Here is a 19,130-nt window from a genome sequence, read left to right as displayed (position 1 = left end):
TCCTTATCATACCACCTAGAAAGTGGATTGTCTCACCATTGATACATTAAAATCTTTTTAACAAGTGTAGGCCTATGATTAGCCTGAATTCTTTAACTATATAGAACACTTGCAAATTTATAATATACTGATATACAGCAATGAAGCCTAACCTTAACCCCACATTTAAAACTTGAGCCTAAGCTTAGGAAATGTTATCTTTGACACATCATCTTAGAGTTACAACAACATATCCTAATGACAAAGACAGTCAACCTTGGATAGACTTAATCTAAGACATGAGTTGTGAAACAGAATAAATGTATTTAATTAAACTACAGTATACAGAGGTAACTTGTCAAAATTCAACTTTTAAAAGAATAGATGTTTTCCAAGATTAAATTCAGCCAATCCCAACTGACCTATTCCTAACTATCAGCCAATCACAACTGTCTAATACTATACACACAAAGTTCAAGATTTGGAGCATGATGTATATATATAAGAAAGATTAGAAAGATCAGTCAAGGTTAGGCACTGGCCAAGTACTGGGGGTCTTGCCCTATAGCCCATATTATGTATTCATTGATTATCAGCATTGTCACTATTTGCTTTAATTTATAGTAAAATCAGTCTTAACAAGGTTGACACTAACACAGGTATATCAGCTGTATCTAAAATAAGAGAAGGAGACTTATCATCTTTGATAGGCCTACAATTGAATTTATAACACAAATGTATATCATATTTAGATCCAAGAGGAAATTCTGATTCTAGAGGTAAATTTGTTTCTTAGCTATCTGAATAATTTGTTAATTGAAACATCTACCATTGCTGCCAATAGAGTGCTGCATTTAGTAGTTGAGAAGAATAGGATATATTCACTACAGAAGTGATTTAACAGGATCATAAGCCCTTATTTCACTCCAAGCTGTGATTTAAGGTAAATAAGTAACTACATCAGAAATGTTAAGTATTAAGTACTGCTTCAATGTCAAGAGGTGAAATGAGTCAGAAATAGAATTTACAAATATCAAGAGTTAAGTCACATGGTTTATGACTATAATAGTGATCATGTTTTACACAGATTAAATCAGTTAAAAATGATATTGTTGAAATTCCAAGTAAAATAAGGGACAAATGATTTACAATATGTCTTGGTACTAGAGGCTAGGTAAGTCATTCATTATAGAAATGTTTTTTTTTTATTAGTTAGAATCTAATCATTTATATGAAGACAGCTTCCATAGTCATAGATAAAAATCACAAACTAAATGTTGCTGTTACTTACAAACCTAGTCCTAAGGCATTTTGTTATAGGCACTGGTAAAAAACAGCAAAAATGAATTGTTAAATTCATTAGTTCTGCAAGGCACTTGCACTAATTTGTCCTTCTTTCTGGTATTAACTACTGAGTTGGCAGCAGGGGGGAAAAATGCTGGTGCTTGAGGCTAGCAAGGAGAAATTGCCTGAAATGCATTATCAGCAGAAACCTGCAATTTCTAATAGTTTCAATCTTAAAAAACTCAGGAGCAGACTAATCTACAAATTTTTCTCCAAGGATGATTTTAACTGCTCTTTTTTGGACTCCTTTCCCATCATCACTTAGATATTCAATAATATGAATCTGACGCTCCCAAATTGGACACATATTCTAATACAGGATGTATCTATATTAGATGTGCTGTTTGCAGCTGATTTACTGGGAAACCCAACCAGCACATTGAAGTCAAAGAGTATAGTGCCCAGTTGCCTTTCTGGACTGGCCCTTGAACGTTAACACGAAATGAGCAATTGGTGCTGAAATTAACTCCCAGGACTGTAGCTGACAATACAAGTGGAAACCAGTAAGTTTACTGGCTACTTGCCAGGGTGGGAAGCACTTCAACTTCACTCAGTGATAAATACATGGTACAGATTTCAGTAAAGAAAGAGTTGACTTCTTGTGCTGATATCAAAGTCCCACCTATTTTTAGCTTCTGTAGCTCACTACCAACAGATTTTCTTGTCATCTTTTTGACTGCCAAATTCCACTTATATGAATCACTATCAAGCAAGGGGGCAATTTTCTCAATAATCTACTTCTTTTTAGCATGTTTACTGACAATGTGGTTCTGTAACTTTTTTGCAGCTGAAATACACCCTAAACTATGTAGTTAGCATCAAAGTTTGACCAAGGATGTTAAAAGTTGGCCTACTAGAACCTATTTACTTTTTCTTTGGGTGTGAATACTTGTTTCCAGTTTGCTAGGCACTTTAATTATGGAGTTGTCTTTGATAACAATATTAGGGCAGCTCATGTCAAGGTCCCAGGTATACCTTGTGTTCAATCAGCTTATTGCAATTATGCAATTGTGATTATTGAATTGCATGTAATAGCATTTGTTGAAACATATTAAATTTGTTAACCTATATTCTTATTTTGTATCAGATCTTAACAAGCTACCAATAACCAACCTTATATTTAAGTAACCGGTAACTTGTATAACTTACAATACTTGCGCCAGGGGCTATATAGGCTATGTCATTCCCAGAAGTATAGTCATTTGACTTTATCAACTAGTCTGAATAAGATGGCTATTCAAAATTTTTGTCAGATATCTTTGGAGGGAGGGCAGCTAAAAAGGGAATGAGAGGGGGGCTGGTTACCCTCCAACCACTGTTTAACACCTTTCTCACTATGTTCTGAGAGTTTAAACTTAATACCCTCAGCTGTTCTTATGATATTGTTGCTTCACATTTTTAGTAAATAAGATGCACATGGTATCTTTGGGTCTAGGCATCTCCTCCCTCAAAATTTACCCTGGATAATTTCAGATGTTCATTAGAAGGGAAATTGAAAGCTCTACTTCCCTGTTTAAGTCAGAGGCAATAATATAGCACTGCCTGTAATAAAGAGCCATGAGGGTTTGATGTATTATTCTTTATATCCTAGAGACACTTTCTATGGAAGGGGTGGCTATATAATCTTTGGAGGGAGCTCATTCAATTGGAAAGTTAAAAGCTCTAGTGCCCTATTTAAGAATAAGAAGTGATTGGAGGGCAACAAGCTACCACCCACACTGTTTCTTCCCCAGACATATCTGATCAAAATTTTTAGGTAGTCATTTTGTTCAAAATAGTGCAAAGGTTAAAAGACAATGCATCCAGGTTTGATGCCCTCCCCTTCCAGCCCCCAGGGCAAGAGCTGTAAGCTTTGCAACTTGCCCATTGTTAAGAAGGTTTTAATGGAAAGGGTGGTTGCATAAACACAGGGGTGGGGGGGGGGGGGGCTCATCCAAATTGAAATCCACACTTCCGGTGCCCTTTTTAAGATTTAAAAGTTATTGGAGGTCAACAACCCTTCTCCCATGTCCTTTTTTGCTATGGAGAAGGCAGATGGCTCAAATGGTGTATTTAAATGCCAAAATATCCTAACTCTCCTTGGGCCCTCAAGTAAATACAGAAATATTTCTAAGGAAGAGTCAAGGTAGGAATTGATATTTAATTTCACTTAATTTCTGGGAATTTTTCTGGTCTATGCTTTTATTCTGAGAGTAAAGAGTAACCCTCAACCCCAAAATTAGCAGAATTTATTCTGTGGGCTGGATGCCCTTTGATCACTTTGGACTCTTAATAAAGAAATTAGAACTTTCAATTTCCAATTGGACAAGTCCTATCCAAATTTTATATGACAACCCTTTCCACAAAAACCTTATATGTTAACTATGGGCAACGTGCATATGTTACAGCCATTATCCTGGGGATTGCAGTAGATTTGTCAACTCATAAGATGTAGTTATTTGACTTTTTTGACTCTTAAAAAGGGCACTAGAGCTTCTGATTTCAAATCGAATGAGCCCAATCTTAAAGTTTATTCAACCACCCTTTCCATAAAAATCATATAATTTAACAATGGGCAACTAACGTAACTTATAACCCTTGCCCCAAAGTTTGGGGGTTTTCAAACCCAGAACCCTAATTGTTTGACCTTTGCACTATTTTGAATTAAATGGCTATTTTGAAGTTTTTATTTGATATATTTGTGGAAAAGAAGGCTAGTTGCCCTCTGATTACTTTTGACTCTTCAAAAAGGAGCTAGAACTTCTTATTTCCAATCAAATGATCTCCCTCAGAAATTTGTATGACCATCCCTTCTATATGAAGTGTCTGGGAAAAAATATGGTAATAATTTATTAATATTATTAATTAGGTTAATACTAATTTATTTAAAACAGCTTTCATAGTAGTGGCAAAAGCATCAACTAAATTATGCTATCTCTTACAACACAGAAAAAAACCAACTAAGAATGAATGAAACAGAATAAAAGAATTGCCAAAGCAAATCGTTCTGCATCTTATTGGCTTAAATTTATTCACTTGTCATGTATCAGCCTTGGGCCAACAAGAGGAAGCAATGACGTAGTGTGTTTTTCACTAGCAAGGATTGGCTTTCCAAATTTGCTCATGAGATGGAATCCCTGTTCTCTCAGCGTTAGTATTTGCAATGTTGCATTTACATTGGCATATGTGTCATATTCAGGGCCCAGTATTATTTTGTTTCCCCTGTTTTGAACAAACTGTAGATCGTCACTTAAGTAGCATAGTCAGTGTTGTGCAACTGTGGTCCCCAGACAGGACTCACTTATTCTAGAAAGAGACATATATAGTGGATATATGCTTCTCATAACTGATTCACTGGGGAACCCAGTCGTTGGAGTGAAGTCAGTGATCACAAAGCATTGCCCTTTTCCACAAGGTTAGAAACATGGTAGGTGAAAGAACAATCAGTACTGAAAGTCACTCCAAGAATAATTGCAGTTGAAGTGGTAGGGAACAAGGGACCTGGACAAGTTACATCTCTTTTAAGCAGATCAAAATTGCATTTATTTTTGTTTTATCTATTGTTCCTTCACTGATCAGTTAAACTGTCTTTCAATTCTCCTTGGAACTGGGGTATTGCTTTGAATTTATCCATGAAAAATTTGATCAAGGTGGGAAGATCATTAACATATTTAAAGTGTTCATCAAAGTCAACGAGAATGTGGTTGATTACAGCCAAGAATAGTAATGCAACCAGCTTGGTACCTTGGGGAGCACTGCACGTTATTTCAGCCCATTTAGAGTTGAGATCTTTGGCAAAAAGCGCATAGACGTGCTGGTGACAAGAAAATCGACTATCAATGCAGCATCTATTTTCTATTCCCCATTTGTTTAAGGTTTTGTACAGTAGTAACATGGCGGATTTTGTATAAAATTGAAGCCTTATGACCTTAACTATAGGCAAGCTTTCATAGTGCTTTCATCTGATCATTACCTATGATCAGATTATTATGTTTCCCACATATCCAAGACAAATATAGATTCGAGACCACAGGAGTACAAACTAAAATTCTTCAAGTCTAGACAAGCTACAGATGTGTATAAGTCTACAGTTTGGCCCACTTAAATGGAAACATTATAAAATTCTGAAAACAACTTTAAAAAAAAATTCTGAAATCCCAATTAATACTAATAATAAGCTGCTTAATACTTACTTACTTCAACCACTTCACTATACTTTACCCATCCTAATATGCAAGCACATAGCCCAAATTATATATTTACCATACATTTTTCTGTTTCTTGATTGTGTTGGATTTGCTTTTTTGTCAAAAACTCTATGTGAACAGAGTGACACATGGCAAAATGCGTGGAATGTATATACTTTGGATCCATATTTTTATTTAATTTAAATAAAAAAAACAAGTTTTTTTAACTGAAAGTAAGGAGCGACATTAAAACTTAAAACGAACAGAAATTACTTCGTATATGAAAGAGGCTGCTTCCTCATCAACGCCCCGCTCTTTACGCTAAAGTTTGACTCTGTCTATCAATTCTTCTTTTTAAAACAGTAAAAACTTTAGCGTAAAGAGCGGGGCGTTGATGAGGAAGCAGCCTCTTTCATATACGAAGTAATTTCTGTTCGTTTTAAGTTTTAATGTCGCTCCTTACTTTCAGTTAAAAAAACTTGTTTTTTTTATTTAATTTCTGAACGTTTTTAAATCAATGCATGTTTTGATTTTGGCTCTCCGCAGAGGAATAATTAAAACGAAATTTGCATTTTTTTTTTTTTTTTGGCTAAATGGCTTTCTCATAATTTTGATCGAATGATTTTGAGAAAAAAAGAGCAGGGGAGGAAGCCTAGTTGCCCTCCGATTTTTTGGTTAATTAAAAAGGCAACTAGAACTTTTAATTTTTTCGAATATTTTTATTAGTAAGAGATTTACGTAACTTATAAATTAGCTTACGTAAAGAACTTTTGTATTCTCATATTTTTATTACATATCTGAGGGGGTTCGCCCCCTTGTCAGATCCTCGCTCTTTACACTAAAGCTTAAATTTTGTCCCAATTCATTAAGAATGACCCCAGAATCACAAAAGCCGTAGAATAAATAGTTGAAATTACTAAAAATACTTTAACGTAAAGAGCGAGGTATTAGGAGGAGGTGAGCCCCTCAAATGGGTAATAATTTCTGTTTGTTTTAAGTTTTAATGCTGTTCCTTACTTCCAGCTGAAAGTACTTTTTCATATTTATTTTTTCATTGTGTTTTTAAATAATGCTAGTAAATCCTGCGCTCCCTTCATGGAGATTTTCATCCCCCATGACAAATTATCGATGGAAAGTTCCCCCAGCATATCCCCCTCTTCTCAACCCCTCCCCCAACCAAAAAAATCCTCCTGAAAACGCCTGTACACTTCCCAATAACCATTACTATATGTAAGCATTGTTCAAAGTTTGTAACTTGTTGCCCCTCCCATGGGGACTGTGGGGGAGTAAGTCGTCCCTAAAGACATAGTTATAAGGTTTTTCGACCACGCTGAATAAAATGGCTATCTCAGAATTTTGATCCATTGACTTTGGTAAAATAATTACCGTGGGAGGAGGCCTAGGTGCCCTCCAATTTTTTTGGTCACTTAAAAAGGGCACTAGAACTTTTCTTTTCCGTTAGAATGAGCCCTCTTGCAACATTCTAGGACAACTGGGTCGATACGATCACCCCTGGGAAAAAAAAAAAAAAAAAAACAAATAAACACGCATCCGTGATCTGCCTTCTGGCAAAAAATACAAAATTCCACATTTTTGTAGATAGGAGCTTGAAACTTCTACAGTAGGGTTCTCTGATACGCTGAATTTGATGGTGTGATTTTCGTTAAGATTCTATGACTTCTAGGGGGCGTTTCCCCCTATTTTCTAAAATAACGCAAATTTTCTCAGGCTCGTAACTTTTGATGGGTAAGACTAAATTTGATGAAACTTATATATTTAAAATCAGCATTAAAATGCGATTCTTTTGATGTAGGTATCGGTATCAAAATTCCATTTTTTAGAGTTTTGGTTACTATTGAGCCGGGTCGCTCCTTACTACAGTTCGTTACCACGAACTGTTTGACATATTATGAGGGTAAGGTAAAGTAAAGCACTTTTAGGAATGATGTAAGTAAGTATTTTAGGATTTCAAAAAAATTGGTTTTTGGATTTTATAGTGTTTCCTTTTGATTGGCTCTAACTATAAACTAATACATAGTGATGAAACAAAACAACAAAGAAATATATTATTAGAGATGTACATAGGACTATCAGGGGAGAGGAGATTGAGTGTATTGTCTGAGTAGCAAATATTATATTTGGAAGGAGTGACAATTGTGCTTAATTATTGTACAAATAGTACTGTGCTTAATTAGCTACTTTATAATCCTTTTTATTCCTTAAACTCTTTTTATTGCTGTGTTTCCTTCATGAGAGGTGTTGTACTGTTATCTTGTTCAAAGACTAAATAATTGCTTATCCTAGAAATATTTTTTTTCTTTTGATTTTGGAAGAAATTTTAATTAAGGAAGTTTAGAGGAGTGTAACAAAGTGCATAAAGCTTAAATAATCTACTTTACAACACGAGACTAGAGTGTCTGCACCTGCCAACACTTTTTTTCCGACGCCGCCGTGGTGACATAGTACTGGCCTACAAGTATAAGGCACAAACAAATAATCCCCTATTTACCAAACATGCAAGCCAGCAAAATGCAGGAGGTCACTCACATAAGTTGTCAAAACATCATGTTTATACCCAAACGCTGCTACATTTCTTCTCTGAGCGTGCTGGAATAGTCTTCAAGCTGAACAGTGATTGTGCCCACGGCTGCATCCTTTGAGTCCAGACATGACAAAAAGTGGAATCACAAGTCATGGAAATATGGGTAGGATTGTACAAACTATACAATAATTACCTCACTGATGCCAATCTCAGCATAAGAGTGTCTTGCTGGGAGGCTGATGCTACTTGTCATACCCAATCATCTCACATACTCTATCTTAAGCTGCTGTTGTGCAGTGGTGGCAGCTTTGAACCGCTGAAGAATGGTCATCACAGGCCATACCCGCCTTATGATCATTGTTACTGAGTGGGCTTAAATTGCATCTCCAACAGACCTCTCTTATGGCGTGTCAGTTTTAAATGTCAATGAAAATGGAAGGAAACATAAGAATAATTAATTTTACCTCGCTTTAAGTTCCATTCCATTTTGGAGACATAGAGGGAGTCCATATGGAACACCTGCCAGTGTTGACTTCAACGTTTGGTTGAGGCATTCCAGTGTCTCTGGGACATCCCAGTGTCAATGCCACCCTTTCTTTTCCAGGTCCTTCTCCACATCCCACTTAAATGACTCCGGGGATTGAGATTGAATGGTTTGATTGCTTAGAGAGTTCCAAAGCAGAGCAACATGGTTGGGAAAGAAGTGGTAGCTTTCTCGGTGGTTTCCTTGAATTTTTTTTCGAGAATCCTGTTAATTCTCTGGTTGGCGTTGATCAGGAGAAGGCTTGAAGTGGATTGGCTTGGAGATGCTTGAATGCTGTGGTGAAATCACTTCTTTTTTGTAGTTGGCAAGGGTCAGAATTTTTGATGCTGCAAGCCTCTCATGGCAAGGGAGGTTCTCAGGCTGTATGGTATTTTGGTGGCACACTGCTTGACATTTTCAAAGAGTTGCTTGTCTCCCTTGAATTGTGGGAAGGCCAGTGTCATACCAAACTCAAGTGCTGGGTATACCATGGAGATGCACATTTTTTATTGCATTTGGTTTGGTTCTGACAAATGTTTTTTGTTAGTATCAAGACGTCTCGCTGCATTTACAACAGCTGAAAGGGTATGCTGGTGGAACTAAAACTGATTGTCTACTCATTGCTTTGAATGACTGCCAAGTGTGGTATGAAGCCGTGAGTACTGTTGCTTACAGTATTGTTTGGGCCAAGGTGAAGCACTTTGCGTTTACAACATGGTACTCTAGAAGCTACGTTTTTGACCATTATAATTGAAACTCTCTGAGTGTTATAAATTAAAAGATTAATTTTATGATATTTTCTTGTAGTTTTGCATGTAGCCTAGACCTATGTCTGGCCTCAATAGGGGAAATAAGGCATACTGTCACAAAAGCAACCAATATATTTAGAAAGAGTGTTAATTGGGGTATCAAATGATACTGATCTTTTGCTATTATAGTGTTTTTGTTATAAGAGCCAATAGAATACAATGATTCCCAGATTTTTATATTTCCTTGTATTTTCGATATGTGTCGTAATTCATGTTTATTTGACGTGTTTATCGAATTGTTCTCATTATTTCATAATGATGTAACATATTAAAGAAAATAAACAGGTGAAATTGTTGAAGGTGTGGAAAAAATATATTGTTTAAGGCTATATCTGGCCCTATTCGGACGGGTGGGGTGCTTTTTTTTCAGTAGCAACCGTTATATGTGTGATTGCGGAGTCAAATGGTTCTATTCTCCTGTTGCTATAGTGTTTTAGTCAGAGGAAGGCATAGACAAGATGTTATCAAGTTAGACAAATGAAACTCTCTGGAGTGTTTCGAAAGCTTAAATTATGCCCTAGGTAGGTCTTTGGAATTATACACCCGTTCCCTATGCAAATTGCATATCTGTAGCATGCTGAAAGCTCAAGGAAAGTGTTTGAGTCTGCTAATGTTTGATTTACAAGAATTTTTTTATCTCAAGAAATATGTCACATTTGAAAAACAAAATTCCGATATGGCTTAAAATATTACTCACTTTATTGGACTATTTTCTTCAAAGCTTAGAACAGGAAAAACAGACTCAAAATTAAGGGAAAGGAAATTTTTCCAGGCCACAACAGGTTTAGGTCGTTTTCTATGTTGTTTACTGAGCCTTAACAGTATGGCTAGAGTGAAGATAGGAGCTTGAAAATGCTTTCCCATGGCATAATTTAGGCTTTAGAATTATCCCCGAAAGTTTGTTGTTAAGCAACTGTTTTCCGGGATAGCCAAAAACATTTCACCTTGAATTCTGCCTAATTCTAGATGGGAGTCTTTTTGCTATTTGATTGCTTCCATTCTAATTGTTTTTGTTAAAGCACTAATTACACTAATATAGATTACTAAGCACTTAGATAGATTACCAATAATGTTTGGAAATAGGCTAATACTTTTCTGTTTGACTAAGTTCAAAGTTCATTAGTAATCAATAGAAAAGTTTCACAAAACTATCAAATCTCAAAACTACAACCTCACCCACAGTGAGGTTATCTCGTGTATGGGATATACACTCATAAATAAATAATATCACTGTCTCCATATACCGGAATAAAAAGATGGTCCGTCAACTCTCCACATGGTAATAAAAAAACAAAACACTCAATAAATTCGAAATAACCAAATAAAGGTAAATAATATGAGGAGCCTCCACCCAGAATTCAACAGAAATGGTTCGTTAAATTAGTTTTATTATTAACCATTGATTTGTTCAAATTTACAAAATTCTGAAATTTATTCCAATTTTATATAATGCTATGCAGTGGTGAAAAACTGGGCCTTTCGTAATTTACTGAAAGGCTGAAACTCCAAATTGCCTTGGGTCAAGTAAGCATCTAAATTCTTATTATCATCCAGAATAAACGTATTATCTTGATAAAAACAATCAGGCAAAATACGTTGAACATGTTCTGTCATATGAAGAATAGAACGGAAAGAAAGGAAAAGATCCAGTGGAAGAATATTTAATATTTCATACATAATTTTCATTGATGATTTACAGGGTAAGAACAAGGGTTATATGGAGACAGCATCTGGCAATGCTGTTCCCTTTTTAGCCTACCCTAAAATACTTTATACCTCTCTTTTCCTGTACTGTAAAATGTAATGGAGGGTAAAGAAGGCCGATTTTTCTTTTCACCAGTAGACCTACCAGCTTAAAGTTAACACACCTACTTAACCTGTCATTAAACCTAGACCTACTTTGTGCAGACTAGCCTACTTTGTCACAGCTCCCTTGCAACATGTAGGGTAAATAATTGTTTTTTATTTACATGTTTTAAAATATTTTACAGATAGTAGTTGAACTAGGTGTGTGTAACTTTCAGAAATCAGCTCAGATATCAATTTCTGAAAACCATTGGAGGTTTCTTTTTCATGTAATAGGATACTACTTTCTTGACAATATCTAAGAAAGTAGTGTCCAGAAAGTGACTGTCTACCCTAAAGGAGGTCAGGCATAAATTCTTTTGGTACATGCTTTGCATATTCCATGGACAGTTTAATTGATATCAGGCAATTATTATAGGTTTGATCAGTTCTTTTGTTGTATTTAAGCAATCAGTTGTGGACAAGATCGAAATTGGGCAGAATGTCTGCCAATTAGACCTTACTATTAAAAATGGATTTATTTTAGGGAATGAATGATGAAACTGTAAAAAATGGAAGGAAAACATGGTTGAACGAAGGATCCCAACAGATGAGTGGCTATACAGAGATTGAGACTAGGCCAGCTGATTTAATTGAAGATGGGTGTGAAGGAGACTTCTCTCGGGTCAATGAATTATACCAGCAAGAGCAGGTTTGTCATAGACTTTTTCACCTTTTTGCAATTTTTTCAGTTAATTCCCTTACTTTTGTTTTTTTTTCGGTTAACCTTGGGCTATTTGTATTTTTTTTTTGTATTTTGGACTTCTGTATTGCAAGACTCAAATCTGTAAAAGTTCCAAAGTGATTAAATGGCAGCTTTTGTGACAATTACCTTAAATCACATCTTGGAGAGATTGAAGATTTTGTTGTCCTGTAGAATCACTCTGTATTGATGACCACATAAAAATGAAAATCGCTGACCTGTTGTAGTGATTCGTCCGATTACTTCACATTCAAGTGGAAGACCTTAAATCACATCTTGGATAGATTGAAGATTTTGTCGTCCCGTAGAATCACTCTGTATTGATGACCTCATAAAAATGAAATCCGTTGACCTGTTGCAGTGATTCGTTTTATTACTTCCCATTCATGTTGAAGACCTTAAATCACATCTTGGAGATATTAAAGATTTTGTCTTCCTGTAGAATCACTCTGTATTGATGACCTCATAAAAATGAAAACTGCAGACTTGTTGTAGTGATTCGTTTGATTACTTCACATTCAAGTGGAAGACCTTAAATCCCATCTTGGAGAGATTGAAGATTTTCTCCTCAACATCATTCTCTTTACATTAATGTATGAATTTTATCCCAGTTCATTAATAACGACTCTATAACTGGATAATAAATGAATATTTGAAATGAATGAAACGAAATGAATGTTTGAAATGAATAGACTTTGTAGCTTAAAGGTAGACCTCTCGACATCAGATCGAGACATCACTGGTTCAGATATGTCCTTTGATTTTATTCAGAAAAAAAGAACAGTTATGACATTAAATTTTAACATAAAATAATTTTTTCTTTTTTTATCCAACAGTTATATTTTGTTCCTAACTAGATGGCAAAAGTGGAGTATGTCCTGTTTTGCAACGACAGCAGCAACGTTACTTGTAAAATACAATTGATTATGCTATTTTTCTGCGAATTTGTATCCATGCTTTTTGAAGATTGTCCTGCTGATTAACATTTTTGAATTAAATTAAAAAACAAGTTTTTTTTAACTGAAAGTAAGGAATGACATTGAAACTTAAAACGAATAGAAATTGTTCCGTGTGTGAAAGGGGTTGTCCACTTCTCAACGCCTCGCTCTTTTCTCTAAATTTTTTTTAGTGTTTTAAAAAGTAGAGCTGTAAGAAAGAGTCAAATTCAAAAACGTTCAGAAATCAAATAAAAAGAAAGTTTTTTTTTCCGATTTTTTAATATCGACTCCTGAAAGACAAGTGTCGTTTAAATGGAATAATAAAAAGCTTTTATAGAAGTACTAAAAAACTTTAGCGTAAAGAATGAGGTGATGAGGAGGGGGGTTCCCTTCATATATGTAATAAAAGAGTAAAGCGTTAGCGCAAAGAGCGAGGCGTTGAGGAGGGGACAGCCCCTTTCACGTACGGAATAATTTTTGTTCGTTGTAAGTTTTAATGCGGCTCCTTACTTTCAATTAAAAAACTTGTTTTTTTTTATTTAATCCTTTTTGAGCTAAGGTGTGGCTAAAATTGAATCATGTCCAAGTATGTTTGGTGCTCCTGTCGTTTCAAGTTTTCTTGCCATGTGAAGTGTGAAGCTTTAGGATTAGTTTAATGCTACACGGGGCATTAGTCACCTACTTTCTTTGATAGTCACTGTAAAGCGATAGATTTTCAGTTGTTGTTGAATTGATTTAGTGTTTGCATTCTGATTTGGTTTGCTTGCTGTCAGTTTTGTGTTTTACATGTCTGCTCTTTGTATATGTTACTCAACCTCTAGTTTTTCTTGTAGTGGGATGTAAATGAATTATAAAATTATTTATTATTATAGGCCCAATAAGGGATTTATGGAACTTGGTTAAGACTACCATGTAGTGACTTTGGTGTATTGTGTTTTATATTCCCAAGAAGATGATTGGCATGTTGTGCTAATTGCCCTGTAATTATGCGGGAGAGATCATCACCCTTATTGAAAATCGAAGTGACGTTTCCTTTTTTATTTCGATCGAAAGGTAGCCAACCAGGGTTCGGATACATGTTAAATTGTCGTGAAAGAGGCTCTTCTAAAATAGCAGCAATTTGGGAAGTTGAGTCATTTGGACCAGTGTGTTTAGGACCAATGTGTTACATCTCGACCAGCCGTTTAGGACCAAACGAAAAGCAGGTCGTCCCATAAATGGGCAGGGGGATGTTATAAGGAAAGATTTAAGGGAAATAGGGCCTTCTTGAGAGAGTGTAATAAGAGAGGCTTTGGATAGATTGGGATGGAGGAGGAGCATGCGTAGCTGTTTTGGCCTTAGGTGGCTTGGTGCTGCAATGAGCTGTTAGTAGTAGTAGTAGTATCGATATAAAGTGATTAATTTAAGCATTTTAAAGTCTGGTAAAACACAAAATGGTAAACTGAATAAGCAGATGCTAAACATTCATTTATACCTCATGGTATTACTAGGATATCCGTCAGAACCTTGCCATATGTCAGTAGATCAGAAACTGAGCGATTACCAGGTTGACGTACAAAGATATTATTTTGGAACCTTTTTGGGTTACTTTTATTACTAGTGGTTAATGCTTCATCAAGTTTTTTGGTTAACCTTCGGGTTCGAATCGCAGTTGATTATTAACCAGGTTGTGATTTCTATGCAACTGTATTGTCAGCACTGTACAGTTCTCGGGTGTCAATTTGCAGGACCACAATGGCCACAATGGCAGACCACAATATCAATTTGCAGGACCACAATGGTTATTACTACAAACCGGGAAATTGTATTTATGTCATTCATTTAATTAAATCCTACTGTGTAGATATTTCTCGTTTCAAGAGTGAAATCAGGGTAAGTTTTTGCCATGTAGCATAAGGGGTTATTCTGCGCTTTATTTCCAGGCTGCACAGAAATGGCGAATATGCGCACGGCCTTGCATTTTGGGTTATGCCTACACTGAGGTGCAAGGCCCTTTTTAGCGTGGGGCCCTGTGTCGCCACACAGGTCGCACATGCTTAAGGATAAAACTGGCACCATGTTCTTTTTAAGGGGCTTATTCCACAGACTCTTTCATTGATTAGCTTCTTCAGTCCAGGGGTAAGGAATGTCAAGGAAAGTTCTTATGGAACATGGCCTTGTCTAGCTCATATAGGAAATTAAAGCACTATTTGTGAAAGATTTTGACTACTTGTCGTTTCTTGACTTCTTATTTTTCTATTGCAAGGTTAGCCTCATTTAGCCTCTTGCAGTTTTCGTCACTACTTTCGTTTGTTGACACGGTATAATGGCAGCTTTTCAAATACTAATAGACAGCTAATGGACTCAATTTTACTGAGACATAGTTTGTAAAAAAAATCCTCCAGCGAGAAGAAAAATGAATAAAATAATTCAGACTCTGCATTTCACATTCAGTCGTGCAAAAAAAAACGAGCGGGGTTTGTTTCGAGCTGCCGCAGGACTGACACTAGCACCTTTGTTGCCGAAAAGCGTTGCTATTCCATTGATTACTGTATAGGAAGAAACGCTTCGAAAGATCGGAACTGAGCTAGGAGAATTTAGACTTAAAGATTTTTGACAAAAGACTTCAAATCTAGCTGAACTGAAGAAAGAAGATGATAAGCTTCAACATAGAGAGGGTAAATTACAAGAATTTAATGTAAAAAACTAAACAAAAGGCTTTAAATGTGGCTGCATAAAAACATAATTCTGACTAAAGACTTCAAATGTGGCTCTATGGAAAAAAAGAAGGATGACGGCTTTAGAAGAAAGGTTGGCTAAGAAAAATATAGATTTCATGAATTCAAATTTGGCTTTTTTGAAAAAAAAAGAAAGGCTTCAATAGTTTGAGAAGTTAAGTTACAAGAATTCTGTCTTCAAAATTTTAGACTTTAGATTCTGGCTGCATGAAAAAAAAAAATTCAGATAAAAGCTTTCAAACATGGCTCCATGGATAAAAAGAAGAATAAAAGTTTCACAAGGGGGGCTGTTTAAAACGAAGTCAAACTGTAAGAGTTCAGACAGATGACTTTGAATCTGAATGTATGGTGAGAATTTTTGGATTTTTGAAGACTATATGAGTAGAAAGCCTGGGCGCAGTCTAAATCAAAACGAAGGTTTTTAGTTTAGATTTTTGTTCCAAGCCAGTGTGTTCTAATAGATTTCTTTATTTTCAGGGTGACCAACCATGGTGGAAGTCCCAGTTTTTCATATCCCAGCCAGTATTATTTGGAACGTGGGACGGCGTTTTTACCAGCGTTATGATAAATATTTTCGGTGTTATTATTTTTCTACGAAGTGGTTGGATTGTTGCCAATGCTGGCATTGGTCTGGGTGTTCTTATTGTCCTATGCTCTGGTACGAGCTTTTCATTATTTCGAAGTTTATTTAAGATTCAATTTAAAAATATATAAAAATACATAAATACATAACACGTAATACATAAATACATAAGATACATTTAAAAATACATAAAAATACATAATTGCATAAATACATAATACATAAAAATACATAAGATACATTTAAAAATACATTCAAAACTGTAGCTTTACAAATTCATGGCATCGTAAAAAAGAATTTCTATCGTACTAAACTGCTAAATTAAATTATTTTGCAAGATGGGGGATGGTTTGGTAGGGTGTAAAAAATGGAACAATTGTTGTATTTGGACATTAAATATTTGGTTGACGGACTCTGTGTACCAGTCTTAGAGGAGAGTTCCTTCCACCCCCTTCTTTAGCCTTACAAAATTACAATAATAAAATTGATAAGTTAAATTCTGGTGTTTAAAGTTCAGGGTTAATTAAAAGTCCTTATTAGGAAATTTAGATTAAAGTGGCTGTTTGAGTTTATTGATAAATATAAGACAATTGAACATTTGTCTAAGCGAGCAATTTATGAAATAACACTCCGAAGCTTTCTTTTATGGGTTGGAACTTAGCCACTCAAGATGTGTTCCCAGTAATGTTTCTAGTCTTCAAAGGCATACCAAGGTGTTAGTGGGGGAGGGGGCGATGGATTTTATCGACTGAATGGTCATTTTTACCGATTGATTTGGGTGACTTTGCTAATACAATTACTTACTTTTTTCTTTTACCAACAGATACTGATCTTCTGTTATCGATTTTACCTTATATTTTTTCATCGCGCCAGTTGCCTAATAGAAAAACAAAAACAAAATAATCGAGCCAGTAAAATACCGGTGCTTCGTGCCACTATTTTACCGACTGGCTGACAACATTTCCCGTATGCGTAACATCTCTACTAGTCTCTCTTAGTTTTCATCTCTTTATGTTACATTGCCCTTCCACAACTGTACTTACTTTTTTAGGCACGCCTAAGCCAAACAGATTGTTTGATATCGTTCAGACATACTGACAAATACTCCTCCATTCTAGCCTGTAGCCTACTTGTATCAGACATGAATTTATTTTGAGGGGGACGGTTGACGAAGTTTTGAAGTAGGGTACAAAGAAGGAAAATGAAAAAAGTGAAGTACAGAGAAGATATAAGAAATTAGAATTAAAATTGCAAAAATATTTATAGGATGTTTTATAGGGGACATGGATTGAATGTTCTACCCATGTACGTATCTGTTCAGTATTACCGTCATTTGTTAAATACACTGATCATTTAAGTGCTTATTCATGTTTTTTTTTCTTGGTGGCCGGTGTTTACCAGCCCCCTTCCTTCCTCGGTGTTTTTGACTTTTTGTCCTAAGTCTTTAAGAACGATTCCTGAAAGACAATGGTCATTTAATTAGAACAATATTCTTTGTTTTAATATCATATGAAAAAACCTTACCGTAAAGAGCGATGTCTTGAAGAGGAGGCAACCCCTTTCATATACGTAATAATTTCAGTTTGTTTTAAGGTTTGATGTTGCTCCTTGCTTTCAGTTGAAAAACTTATTGTTTTTTTATTTATTTACCTACAAATAATATTTGTTAATGGAAAACATACTGAGCACGTTTTTTTAAAGAAAAGTAAAGAGCTTCATTAAACCGAAAATGAACAGAAATAAAGTTAAATAATCTCCAAAGTAAAAACTATGGAGTCTAATAGAAAAATAAACAAAAGGTATGAAATTTTTTTTCTATGAGAAAGATGATGACAATAAAAAATGGACAGACATTAACTAAAAAAAATTCAAGAAACGAGGTTTTCAAAGAATAGTAAAGAATCTCATTAAGCCAAAAATGAGTAGTAATAAATTCAAATAATTTTCCAAGTGTAAAACTACCACAAATCACCGTAAATAAATGAATTAAACCCAAAATGAACAGAAATTACAATAAATAACTAATTCAAACTCAAAATGAGAAACAATAAACATGAGTAGGACCAGGGACAGATCTAGAGCAAAATCTTGGGGGAGGCCCAATTTGACAAGGGCGCCGATGAGCAAAATCTCGGGGGAAGGGAGCAATGTGACAAAGGTGCTAGTAATTGACTAAAGTGACAAATTTATTATAAAAAAGAGTAAAAAAAGAAAAACAGTGAATAAGGGCACCAGAAATATCTTGGGGTGGGCCCCCCGCCCCTCTGGGTAGGGCTGATAACCACCACACCTTCTCAAGACCAGAACATAATTTGTACTTTACTTAAAACAAAATACATTTTAAATCTTTTCACTCTTTTGACTTTATCAAATAAAGAAGTATTGACAATACACGGTTAGTTTTTATTTTTTTTAGGAAAGTGCAAACTATGTTCTTGTCTTGAGAAGACATGGGTGTTGTCAGCCACACTCCTTTTAATTTTTGCTCGTTTTGACTTTGACTAGTTTATCTATTAGTACTGTAATTTCTGTTAGTTTTGGATTTAATTTATTTATTAATGGTGATTTGTGGTAGTTTTACACTTGGAAGATAAGAAAAACAAACTCGTATAATTATGACAACATTTTCATCCGTAAAAACTTAAACAATAAGAGTTTGTTGGTTCCCAAAGCCAACTATCCTTTCAAAGAATAGCTAAACCTTCTTAAACTTTTTGGTGTCATATGTTTTTTCTTAATTTTGATGACTGTTCACCTATATTTTTTTTTCTTCGATCTTTTTTTTATTTACCGCCTGCTATTGCCAAAAATTGCAAAATTCGTATGAAGTCTTTTCAACAAAAATGGATTTGTTTTTTTCTAAATTTTTAAGATACTTTTGGTGCATAAATTCCTCTTTTTCCCGTTCCTTAGCACTTTTCAACGGAAATAAAATTATCATATCTGGAAAGCCTTTATTTTCCACGGGGGGGGGGGGTTAT

At 35.2% G+C, this 19,130-nt stretch overlaps 1 protein-coding gene across 3 annotated transcripts in view; it reads left to right on the top strand.

Annotated features, from left to right (window-relative positions):
- LOC136031640 (solute carrier family 12 member 8-like) overlaps nucleotides 1-19,130 on the top strand; it is a 92,374-nt gene that overhangs the window by 2,061 nt on the left and 71,183 nt on the right. For all 3 annotated transcript variants that reach the window (XM_065711282.1, XM_065711283.1, XM_065711284.1), the window contains exons 2-3: nucleotides 11,696-11,860; nucleotides 16,044-16,224. In XM_065711282.1, coding sequence (XP_065567354.1) covers nucleotides 11,696-11,860; nucleotides 16,044-16,224 — 346 coding nt within the window. The remainder of the gene's footprint in view (nucleotides 1-11,695; nucleotides 11,861-16,043; nucleotides 16,225-19,130) is intronic.

This window comes from Artemia franciscana, chromosome 10 (genome assembly GCF_032884065.1).
Source record: "Artemia franciscana chromosome 10, ASM3288406v1, whole genome shotgun sequence".
In the NCBI taxonomy this organism is placed as follows: Eukaryota; Metazoa; Arthropoda; class Branchiopoda; order Anostraca; family Artemiidae; genus Artemia; species Artemia franciscana.
Note: the sequence above shows the minus strand (reverse complement) of the source record. Positions and strands in the feature narration are given on the sequence as shown.